Source organism: Musa acuminata, chromosome BXJ2-6, assembly GCF_036884655.1.
Source record: "Musa acuminata AAA Group cultivar baxijiao chromosome BXJ2-6, Cavendish_Baxijiao_AAA, whole genome shotgun sequence".
Lineage (NCBI taxonomy): Eukaryota > Viridiplantae > Streptophyta > Magnoliopsida > Zingiberales > Musaceae > Musa > Musa acuminata.
Window position 1 is genome coordinate 21,614,935 of NC_088343.1, and position 12,438 is coordinate 21,627,372.

Below are 12,438 nucleotides of genomic sequence, written 5' to 3' on the forward strand. Positions count from 1 at the left end.
CTTCTCCTTCATCTGTCGCTTTGCTACACACCAATGTACTAACACCAATATCGATAGTACATACCCACCTAACCTAGGACTGGAGCCTACGAAGCACAGACACGTGCTTTTGGTGGACCCGTCCGTGTCAAACACATATACGTCGTCGACATGACTAGACACATGTCCAGCCATGTTTTTTTATTTATTTATATTTCTATTTGTGGGACACGACAACACTCCCACTTTGCTTCCACGCATTTCATTGCATGGCCCTCGCATGAGGCATTATGCGCGTGTGGCCCTCACGTGAGAGTCATCTACTTTACATTCTATGCGAAGGCGGATCATCAGCGTCGCAGGAAAAGAAATCTGCAAACAAATTTCGAGATCGTCGCAAGGAAACATATATCAATTATATCTGAAGGTTGTTAAATATATTTTGTTATTCTCAATCTTTATTTTGGATACTAACATTTAGATTATTATAATTCTTTTAACCTGTATAATGATATTTATTTGTTCACATTGCTGAGTTTATAAAATTTAAGTATAAAAATTATAAAACTCATGTTAACTAAATATTATATATATAAATCGATGTACCGACCAATCGGTGGTATAGTTCGTATCGCTCCATACCGACATACCATGTGCCGATACGATGGGGTACATTGATGACCTGAAAAACTGGCCAAAAATAAGTCCAAAAATTTCTAAAAAATAGAAATATATATATATATATATATATATATATATATATATATATATATATATATATATATATATATATATATATATATATATATATATATAATGGTTTTTAAGTTGAAAATAAATATAAATTTAGTATAATTTTAGCAAAAATAATCTAAATTAGAAAAGAATGGTGATAGATATCTTTTTTGGGCTATGAGTAGAAGCTTTGTGATACGTTATGGACTGTTCTTCCATTGATATTGAATTATTACAAAAAAATGATTTGAATTGTTAGATTATTTATTACACAAACTTTAAGATTCAAATGAATCAAGTAATCGAATGATGGATATCCCTGGTTCTACCACCAAAAGGAAACACAAGACTCCACGGGTAGTGAATCAGGGTTCTCGATCCTATATATATCTATATATCAAATTGAAATATTTGTCGGACCTAATCCTAAAATAGATCCCACGACATAGTATACTGATACACCATATGTCATTGGTACATTAATGTGGTGATAGTTATTGTTTGACTGTCGATAACTACACGTGTCTAAGGTGGCTCCTGAGGCCAGTACGATTGTGACATGTATTGGTGTAGAACATAGAGAATATCGAAACTACTTTTGTCACTGATTTGTTGTTCCATATCATAAGATCGATTACTATACTATTGCTCGGAGAAGAATGACCAACTATCAACGTTGTTCGAAGAAAAGAGACCAACAATAACGTCGAGCTACATGATCTGAATCTTGGGTTGCATGCATAAATACAGTCTTGAACTATGCACCACCCTCAAACTATGTAGACAGGACCATCGACTTCCTAACGTTGCCGCCATCATCAGTCAAGGCACTGCTGTCCATAGTGCCACCATGTCTCCGGACAAAGCAAGATGCTAAATGCAATTAAGAAGTTGACTACATACCTTTGATTAGAGAGTTCTTCCTCTAACTTAAGGTGTTGATCCTCTCTAATTAGCTTCTCAAGCTTGATCTAATCCACAAATCACAACCTTGTGAAGTTTTAAGAGAATGCAAATGTGAGAATAAGATAAAGGAGTGATTAAAAAATTGAGAGAGTATAAGAGTTTGAGAGAGTGAAAGGGCTGAAAGAGGGAGAGGAAAGGGTTTAAATGGATCTAACCATTGGAAAGGGTCAGATCTGAATCGCTCATCAGTTTTGGTCGAAATCTAATTGGTACAGGTCGATAACGATCGGATTTTGATCATTACCGAGAAATACAGACCCGTATCAGGTGATATAGAGCCTTTTAGTATATACCACCCAGTACAGGGTGATCCACATATCAATCTCCTATCGGACCGATACGTACCACCCATACCAAGCGGTATTCCGTGGTATAACGAATATATATAAATATATTTCTATATATATGCTCGGTACATCGTGGTATTACGAATATATATACATATATATACACACACACACGTGTCTTCGACATGTCCGTGTCCTAGTTTAAAATGGCATGTCGCCATGTATGTATCATATCATGTATGTCTTGTATCCATGCTTCTTAGACTGGTACAAGGTCTGATAAGAGATTGCATTCCAGTACTGTTGAATATGTAATTAATATTTCCATCTAACACTAATACCCAGAAATCCTAAGCCCCTCAAAGTATAGCATAATAAATATTGTAAATTAGGAACTAACAAGAGTAAGCTATAGCAAATCTACATGGTTCATAAATCATTATTTATAGAGAATTTACTTACATAAAAGTATCCCAAATGATATAAAATCTATTTTCTTTTAAAGATGGATGGATAGAGCCCATCAACCATAATTCAAATATCAAAATGGACAAGTTACAACTCAAAAGTGGATCACATTTGAATGGCTCTTTGACAAAAGCCTCACACGAAAATGACCATGATTTTGTCTCCATGCTGCCAAACAATAAATGCTTTGGGGTGTTATATGTTACCTCTTGTGTGTTTCAAATTCAACTCAAATTAAAAGGGCAGCCAAGCACATGAGGCTGCCACCATTAGATGCTCTAGGGAGCAAAAGAACAACCTTATTCTTGTACCAAGGCTCCATCTAAAATATAGACTCCCACTTATAGTGTTCAAACTCGAGCACCATAGATTATTAGGATACAGTTACTGGAAACTGTAATGACAACACCAAATCACATTTCCAAAGGGCATCAGTTCACTTTAAATTGAATTAACTGGCATCATATCCAGCAAGGGTATATCTTATAAAAAATGACATGAATTATCAAGCTACGCTACAATTTTACTAGTTCTTACTAGTAAACATTTGATCATAACCATTTAATTTTAGTAGAAATTAAAGTAAAAACATACACCCATCAACTTACCAAATCGATGCAAAGAGATAAAATTATGGAAAGCTACCAAGAAACTTGGCACACTAATACACTATGTTCAACCATGATAATGATCTCCATGCCCTTGGCATCCCATCAAGTTCTGCTTCTGCCCAGTCATGACATTCACATTATGTCATCATGGCTCTCTTTCCAATTAAATCATATCTCACCTTAGTACAATCCAGAAACCTATTATCATGACCCCACTATTAATTCACCACGTTAGCATGTCCAATTGCAGCTTTGTTTGACAAAAAGAACCCCTTTCCCCCTGATGATAGCAAAAAACAAGCCCCCTTATCAGTATTATATATCATTTATTATTTCAATTACACCACAGATTAAAATCTTCATCCCACAGCAATCTGGCCATGTCAAATATGAAACATAATGGCACAGCTGCACCATCATCCCACCTAGCCCCAGTCATTGCATAATCAATCTTCAAGGTGGCTTCACCCATGGTTTACCTTATCAGTCCGTAGAAATGTACCAATCTGTCACGAACTTAGCTGGTTTTGCCTAAGTTGTGCGGCACCCATGCGTGTCCGTCCGCAAAGGTCAGCCTCCCCGAAGCCTCCCATTGTCCCTTATGACCAACAAAAGAGAGAACGGGTTAGAGAGAACGCCTCATTCGGGATCCCCCAGCAAACATTTCCGAAAAATATGAAACACTTCATAGACAATGCAAATTACAAACAGACTTTACAAGCTCTGAATAGTTGCACAACAAAGGGTAAAATGATCCATTACAGACCGAAAATCTCTCACACATGTCCACATGACACAACTTTTATTTACAAGCCTAAAGCGGCCACCAACCTAACTAAAATGGGACTATTAAGCCTTCGATCGTTCCTCTACATGCTGTACAAAGCATGAACATCTTGTTTGGAAGTTTGTCCGTGACATTCTCCCCCACTTATTCCTTCGACGTCCTCGTCGAAGCCTTTGTCGACACTGCAACTCCTCGCCTTTGCTGAGTCTTCAATCTTCTGCTCCAACTGCAATGCGCCTCTTGGCTCTCAACTGCTCTCCGCTGCTGTTTTTGAGTAGTCGAACCTTTGATCTGCCATGCTGCTTCAACTCACCAATGACTCTGAGTCTGGTGTGGGGTTGGTTGAGTTGTGTTGATCCTTGTTGATTCCTGCAGATCCTCTAAATGAAGGAAAAGACCATCCTTACTGCGCTAGTCTCTCAAATGCCTCATGCTGCTTGAATTGGGTGGATGCTTGTTGGAGCTTTAACGAGCATCGTCTCGCAAACTTCTGAAGTTTTGGGTCCTTCCTCCATAAAATTTGCTCATTGACTCTTCTTTCACTTAGTTGTCACATCCAAGTAGGTTCGCATCACTTCCGCTTTCGATTGGCATTTCGTTGGGAAATGAAGCGGACAATCTACTCTCAATAGCACTGATCACCGTTGGTGAGGATTTGACAACTATTATCTTCCATTATCTTCGAAGGGTCTTTGAACTTGTGCAGAGCTCCTCTGCTGGATAGATAAGAGAATTGGGGTACTCGGTTTCGCCCATTCTCTTAAGTGTTGAGAAGGCAAAGGTTACTTAACTTCGCCCGCCTCCTCGAGGTTGTACTCCATGCATCGAGCTGGTTACTAGCCTTCGCCTGCTCTTTGCTCACACTTCTGAAGCACTTGAAGTGTTTGCACTCCTTGCGTTGAGTTAGTTATTGTGATTCACCTTCTCAATACCATCGAACTTCTGGAATGCAGGAAGTTTTCACCCCAACTTGGAGTAATTCTCTCATAGGTTTGGTCGCCTCTGGGATTGTACCGTCTTCTCCATCATCCCTACCGCCTACTCCACTGAGTAGCAAACGTACAGCACCGCGTACTGCCTGCTTCGTTCCTTGGTTATGCACTCTTGCATCACCCGAAATCCTTCACTTTCGGCTATCTTGATGAGAAGCTCGTTGACACCGGTCTTACGAAGTTCCTTGGCTTTGCCCTTCAACCTTGTCTCGGTAATTGGAGTTTGCCTCTGCATGCTCCACCTCCTCGGCCCCTTTCACGACCAAGCGCTCTCCCTCCATGAGAGCAAGGGATCAATGACTTTCACGGAAGTCCCGCCTCTGCGGTACCATGGCACTACTATCCGTCGCCTCGCATCTGCATCCCTTTTCTTCACAATCAGTAGATATGCCTCTGTGGCACTCCTCCGAGTCCACCTCCATTCTAACTGATGCTTGATTTTTAGGTAGCTAAGCCCCTCTGGACTCATCGTCGCTTCCTCGCCCCTTTCGGCCCCCTGCTTCAACACCTCTGTGTTCTCCAAGCAGCTCCATTTGGTCGATGAAAAGACAGATTGTAACTCTCATGCATGGCCTCTACCATCACGTTGTAGGGTTTGCACCGATTCTGATCTCCTTAGCTTCCTTGGTAGCAACGTTCGCTTACTCGACCTTTTCCTCTGACTTGTCGGGCACCCTTAAGCGAATATGGGCTCTGGAGCAATCCAACTCTCCAGCTGCTTCGATCATACCTCTGCATGATCAAGTCCCTCCGATGGGACTCACTAGTACTTGCATTCGAACTTTTCCCTTAGTGGAACCCAGCCCCCATATGCTGATGACCAAGGTTTTCATCCGGGATTGTACCGTCTGGGATTGTACCGTCTTCTCCATCATCCCTACCGCCTACTCCACTGAGTAGCAAACGTACAGCACCGCGTACTGCTTGCTTCGTTCCTTGGTTATGCACTCTTGCATCACCCGAAATCCTTCACTTTCGGCTATCTTGATGAGAAGCTCGTTGACACCGGTCTTACGAAGTTCCTTGGCCTTTGCCCTTCAACCTTGTCTCGGTACTTGGAGTTTGCCTCTACATGCTCCACCTCCTCGGCCCCTTTCACGACCAAGCGCTCTCCCTCCATGAGAGCAAGGGATCAATGACTTTCACGGAAGTCCTGCCTCTGCGATACCATGGCACTACTATCCGTCGCCTCGCATCTGCATCCCTTTTCTTCACAATCAGTAGATATGCCTCTGTGGCACTCCTCCGAGTCCACCTCCATTCTAACTGATGCTTGATTTTTGGGTAGCTAAGCCCCTCTGGACTCATCGTCGCTTCCTCGCCCCTTTTGGCCCCCTGCTTCAACACCTCTGTGTTCTCCAAGCAGCTCCATTTGGTCGATGAAAAGACAGATTGTAACTCTCATGCATGGCCTCTACCATCACGTTGTAGGGTTTGCACCGATTCTGTTCTCCTTAGCTTCCTTGGTAGCAACGTTCGCTTACTCGACCTTTTCCTCTGACTTGTCGGGCACCCTTAAGCGAATATGGGCTCTGGAGCAATCCAACTCTCCAGCTGCTTCGATCATACCTCTGCATGATCAAGTCCCTCCGATGGGACTCACTGGTACTTGCATTCGAACTTTTCCCTTATTGGAACCCAGCCCCCATATGCTGATGACCAAGGTTTTCATCCGATGCAAAATTCGATGCACACACGAAAGACCCGCCTCTACGGTACTATGGCCTTCACTCCTTGAATCTATAGCCCTTCTTGCCGTCGTGTTGTTCACCGAAGTGGAGCTTCCAGTAGCTCTCGATCATACCTCCGTATGATCTAGTCCCTCACGGGACTAGGTTGTGTGTATCGCATTGCCACGAACTGTTCCACCACGATCCGCTGCACCATGTCGCCTCCTGGTGACATCTCTATTGCATTCTGATTCTTGTGGGATAAACTCGAATTGTGAAACCTTCATGTGTGGCCTCTGGCAATACATCGCAGGGTCTCTTCCACCTTCGATTTTGTCGCTCCTTTGGCAATCGACCTTCATCCACCCACTCTTGGGTCACACCTAGATGAAGCACCGCTCTAGGACAGTCCGTCGCCTAGTAACTCCCGAAGTCCCCCGACTTCGCTGCAATTAGTGCACCATTGTCTGGATCCTGGGCCTCTACCCCTACCAACACAATCTTCGCTGCGCACCGCTTCCTTCATAGCAACTTGAATGGCAACACTGTGGCATATTCTTCATGAGTACCCGCCTCTGCGTCCTCTTGCCCCGTGCTAAGGCCTTCTGAACCCAACTTCGCCTCCGCAAATTGAGTCGCCTTAGTTCCTCCATCAAATGCTCCTCCGAGATAAAGTGCATGTGCCTAGAAGCTCCCTTCGTCTTTGGCACCATGCAAGATGAGTCCGCTCCATCAGAATTAATGACCCATGGAACAACATGATCCTGCTCTTGCCTTTACAAGAGTTCATGTCCTTGACCTCTGTCCAAGGAAAGCACTATGCCTCCGCTCCATGTTCCATCTTCTATACTGGCTCCCTTCATGCGGCTTGGGTACTTCGCCAAGTTACACCTAAGTTGCTCCGCTCCTCGTTTTTGCATTGAGTTGATGGTGGCCCTCGAGCCCACCATTCCACGGGTCAGCCCTCCCTTGAGTCCGATCTCCATATCGACTCCAAGTGTGCCTTCATTTGTGTTGCTTTGGGTCGCTCCCCCACTTGATCTCGCAATGCATCCACCAATGCATTCTCTCGAGCGAGATCATGCGACGATTCCTCGCCGCTTACTCAGTCTATTGAGCTTCGTGGAGTTGTCGTTTGTTGAGGTACTCCTCCTCAACTTGTGAGGTTCGTCCCACATGATTCTCCCTCTGGAGAGCCGGAACTTATCCCTCCTAGATAACTGTCCCGTTGGAGCAACATCTCTCTTCGTTTCGGAGACCACCATCCCCTTGGACTACTCCGATCCGCTGAACAAACTGTGCATTGTTCTGCCTCCTGCAAACGCAATTGCTAGATTGCAACTCCACGTCAATACAGTCCCCGTTGCACCACTCCAAGGCCTAGCAAAATGCTGAACTCGTTGCACACTTCAGCCTCCTACGAACGTATCCTTCACATGCCGAAGAGAAAGTTTCAATGCTCCATGGCGCCGAGTTTCGATCACCTTGGGATGGCCACGAACATTCCATCGTCCGCATACAAGCCCATGCATGAGTACCAAATTCTTCGAGTTAGCAATTCCCCTCACCTCTGTGAGCTTTGCATAACTCTTTCAGTCGTTGAGCAACTCATTCCACCTTGCATGGTCTCATCCTTTACCAAGCGCCTCGCTTGCCTTGAACACCATCAAGTATAGTTGTCAACGTTGAGCCGTAGCTCAAACTCAGCCATCCCAACCTTTGTGCGCTTCCCATTCTTCCAAGCTTTTCTGTTCTCGTGGTGCCTCTTGCGCGAAGGGTTGGCCATTCCTCTGAATGCCAGCCTCAGATGCCCGCTCCTTCGAGCGACTCCTTTTCCCTACATCTCCATGCCCGTTTTCCCCCAAACGGTCACGCGTGTGCTGACTGCCCTCAATGCAGCCCTACTAGGTCCCCCACATTTGCATGTTAAGTGTTTCTATGAGTGCTTGTCCCGCTCTGATACCATCTGTCACGGACTTAGCTGGTTTTGCCTAAGTCGTGCGGCACCCATGCGTGTCCGTCCGCAAAGGTCAGCCTCCCCGAAGCCTCCCATTGTCCCTTAGGACCAACAAAAGAATGAACGGGTTAGAGAGAACGCCTCATTCGGGATCCCCAAGCAAACATTTCCGAAAAACACTTCATAGACAATGCAAATTACAAACAGACTTTACAAGCTCTGAATGGTTGCATAACAAAAGGTTAAATGGTCCATTACAGACCGAAAATCTCTCACACGTGTCCACATGACACAATCTTTATTTACAAGCCTAAAGCGGCCACCAACCTAATTAAAATGGGACTATTAAGCCTTCGGCCATCCCTCTACATGCTGTACAAAGCATGAACATACCAAAAGACACGGATATACATAAGTATTACATCAAACATCCTGTTTAGAAGTTTGTCCGTGACAAATCGGACATTGATATGGTACATACCGATGTACCAACATATGGTATAGTCGGGTGTACTGGCAAACTGATATATACTGCCCATACTGATCGCTTGTTGGACCGGTACATACCGCTCATACCGGATGGTACACTACGGTACAGCAAACCTTGCTTTCACCACTCATACAATCCTCCCTAACCTGCCCCCCAGTACCTCACTGGATCAACCCTCTTTTCGACACACCTCCCCATCAACCTTTAATCATTTGTCTGTACTTCTGCTGACATGAATTTCACTGCCTGTCCCTGGGATCTAGGAACAAATGGCTGCTGATTACCAGAAAGAGTTGAAAGAACATTCAACTTTGTTTGTTGTAATTACTAAATCATGTAGGTAGTGGCATTCACCAACTGGTTGTCTTTTCTGTACTAATAAAGGAATGGCTGAAACAATCAGTAGTCATTTGGTTGGAGTAGGAGCAGCTGCAGGTGGTGGTTTTGTTCTTCCATTAACTACACCCGCTAGACAATATAGTACATCCACTTCATTCTTACTATTCAATGATCATCTAACTTGTAGCTCCAACCTTTACAAATATTATATGGTACCTGAAAGGATAGTGGATAAAGAGGACAGTGTGCCATTTTCCATGAATGAATACGGCGTTGGATGAATAAGGTATTCTCGTTGTTCATAAGACAAAAACCTTTTATTTACTATCAGAATAATCCTTCGGATTGCCTATGTAATTGACATTTTCTGGTTGCATAATTCAAACTATAGGTTCTTTACTCCATAATATACAGGCAGTACAAGATAGTCAACTAGCACAGTTTAGAAAACAGAGAAATCTATACAATAACTTCAGGTAGATGAGTGGGGACTCTATCTTGTCCAAATCGAATCCATGTTTATAAACAGGGTAAAGGGCATATATTATAATTGTTTGGTCCAAACCATTTCAAGTTTATGCAGATAAAGAAAGATAAGAAGGAAAAAAATGAATGAACAGCATACATGGCTATGGTACAAGTGAGAGAGAGGCTATCTATGTAATATTAAGGTTTGAAACATAAGGAAAAATAATGTCAAAAGAAGTGACCAGCATTACATATTCTGGTAAGAAGTGCTCTCTATATACACAGAGACAGATGCACTAGATTACTATCAGGAGTCCTGACGTCTCAATAGATATCAATCATGGAGGCCTAAATTGAAGATCAACTTTGTAAACACTTAGAAAAATAAAATTGAAATGACTTCATATGTTTTTGGTCTTCATCATATCAGCACTAAACTAATGATTGAAACTACATATGCATGCAAGTACAGTGAAGATCATTTAACAAGCAATCTAAACACTTTATCATAACTGAGATGAATGCATGCAAAAGTTCAACTTATTTTGATATTTTTGACATTATAGAAACATAACCTATGCCATTAAAACAATTTTTTTACATGATGCATATGTTAGAATATTTAAAGAATGTGAATTTTTATTTCTAGGCTCTTTAAGCATTATAAATTATATTCCTGAATATATGTTATATTTGTAACAGCCATGAATAATTTTGAGGTAATAAGATAGACACTCTTCGTGTCGATATGCATGTACAAGCATTTGCAGGGACATGTTATTATTAATGACAGAAAAACAACTTACACATCAAGACAGTGTGTAGGAATGGTTGACAGTCCATCATTCATGATGATGCGCATACTCTGCAAGCAAAAAAATGTAGTGGGTTGAGCTAATAATTAAAACAGAAGAGCCACCACTTTAATAACTTATCACATGGGCAATATTAAATACTACATCTAGGTTATACATCTGAGAACAAACTAGAGATTAAATAGAGATCCTTATATATATATATATATATATATATATATATATATATATATATATATATATATATATATATATATATATATATATATATAGCAATTTGATATATATCTTTTTCCTTATCTGTTAGTACCAAATTTGTTATAAAATTATCATATGTTTTATATCTTGTCATACTCATAGCTCTTTTAACCTCTTTTCTACATTATATATATCTTTTAAATTTCTCTTTATATTTATAACTTTACCAATGTTTAAAGCATAATCTTTTAGTAATAATTACTTTTTGAACTCCCTCATACCAACACCAACTCTCTATTAAAGTTACACCTCTACTTTTAATCTCAACAAGAATCTCTTTTGATAAGCTCCTGATCTTATTGACTATAGTAGACCAAAATAATATTAATATTATCCCGTTTAGGTTCCAAGCTACTTCCCTTTCCTATCTATTCTTAAAAATCTTCACATTATTATCTTTAAAATTTCACATCTAGTCCTACTAATTTTTTTACTGTCTTTTGTTTCTTCCATTTTCTATAACAAATATCTAATGTTATCAACCTATGTTGATTCATTGTACTTTCACTAGATATAACTTTACAATTCTTGCATATAACTTTATCTAACTTTTTAATGAAAGAAAAGGCCTATATAACATAATTGTGAACACTTTTATCAGTAATTAAATGTTCATCTCTCTTCTTTAAGTATTTACAATTATAAGATCATACGAAGTCATAAAATCCAAAATGATACCACCCTTCTTAATTCTCTCCCCGTGACCAAATCCCTCATGCACTCCTTCAAATTCATCATACCATTTTCCCAAGTGACCATTTTAATCTCCTTCAACTATAAAATTTTCAATTATAATTATATGTATTCTTTGAATGATATCGTCTAAGTTTTCCCCAAACCTTTCTTTCAGTTTGATCATTTAGTCCAACCTGAGGACATAAGCACTTCTAACATTCAAAATCTCTTAACCCTCGACAAACTTTAGATTTATAATTCTATCTTTAAACTTTTTTACATCTACAACATTGTTCTTAAGATCTTTATAAAAAAGAAAAATCCATCACCAATTGTGTTTAACTTTTCCGATATACTAAATTTTAAACCCTTATGAACAGCAACAAAATTTTGTCTTGAATGCCTTCAAAAAATTCCGTAAATCTGTATCTAATTTCTTAACCTAATCTCCTTAAATTTCTTTCAATTAGGTTTCTTTCATTTGGGCCAATCATAGCCAAGATTTCTTTCATTTATACCTAATTTGGGTTTAGTTTACAGGCCGAACATAGCCTAAATTTCTTCCATTTATACCTAATTTGAGTTTAATTTAGAGATTTGGATAGATTAGTGCTATTCATGCTAGATCTAGGCTAGATTCGAATAGATCTAGCCTAAATCTCTACGGATCTAAAACAGATCCTTGCAAAGCTAAGGTTATTTTTTAAACAAATGAAAATATTATTACTTGTGGATCAGATCATATGTAGGAAAAAGAGCCAAAAGCAGCATAGCTTTGATCTGGCATGATACCGCTTGGAGCTATGTCATCATTGATAATGAAATGACAACATTTGTCGGAACAGAGAATTAACCCATCTAAAACAGCATTTGACTAGAGAATTTTCAAATGTAACAAAATGCTCAAAAGATCCCCAATAGATCAAAAGAAAATTGGATGC

At 40.5% G+C, this 12,438-nt stretch overlaps 1 protein-coding gene across 4 annotated transcripts in view; it reads right to left on the reverse strand.

Moving 5' to 3' along the window:
- The window catches only part of LOC135615207 (uncharacterized), a 77,502-nt gene that overhangs the window by 16,942 nt on the left and 48,122 nt on the right, over positions 1-12,438 (reverse strand). For all 4 annotated transcript variants that reach the window (XR_010487909.1, XM_065113394.1, XM_065113393.1 and 1 more), the window contains one exon: positions 10,556-10,614. Coding sequence is in view for 3 of the 4 variants with exons in the window: in XM_065113394.1 (XP_064969466.1) it covers positions 10,556-10,614 (59 nt within the window). In the remaining variant the exon portion in view is untranslated. The remainder of the gene's footprint in view (positions 1-10,555; positions 10,615-12,438) is intronic.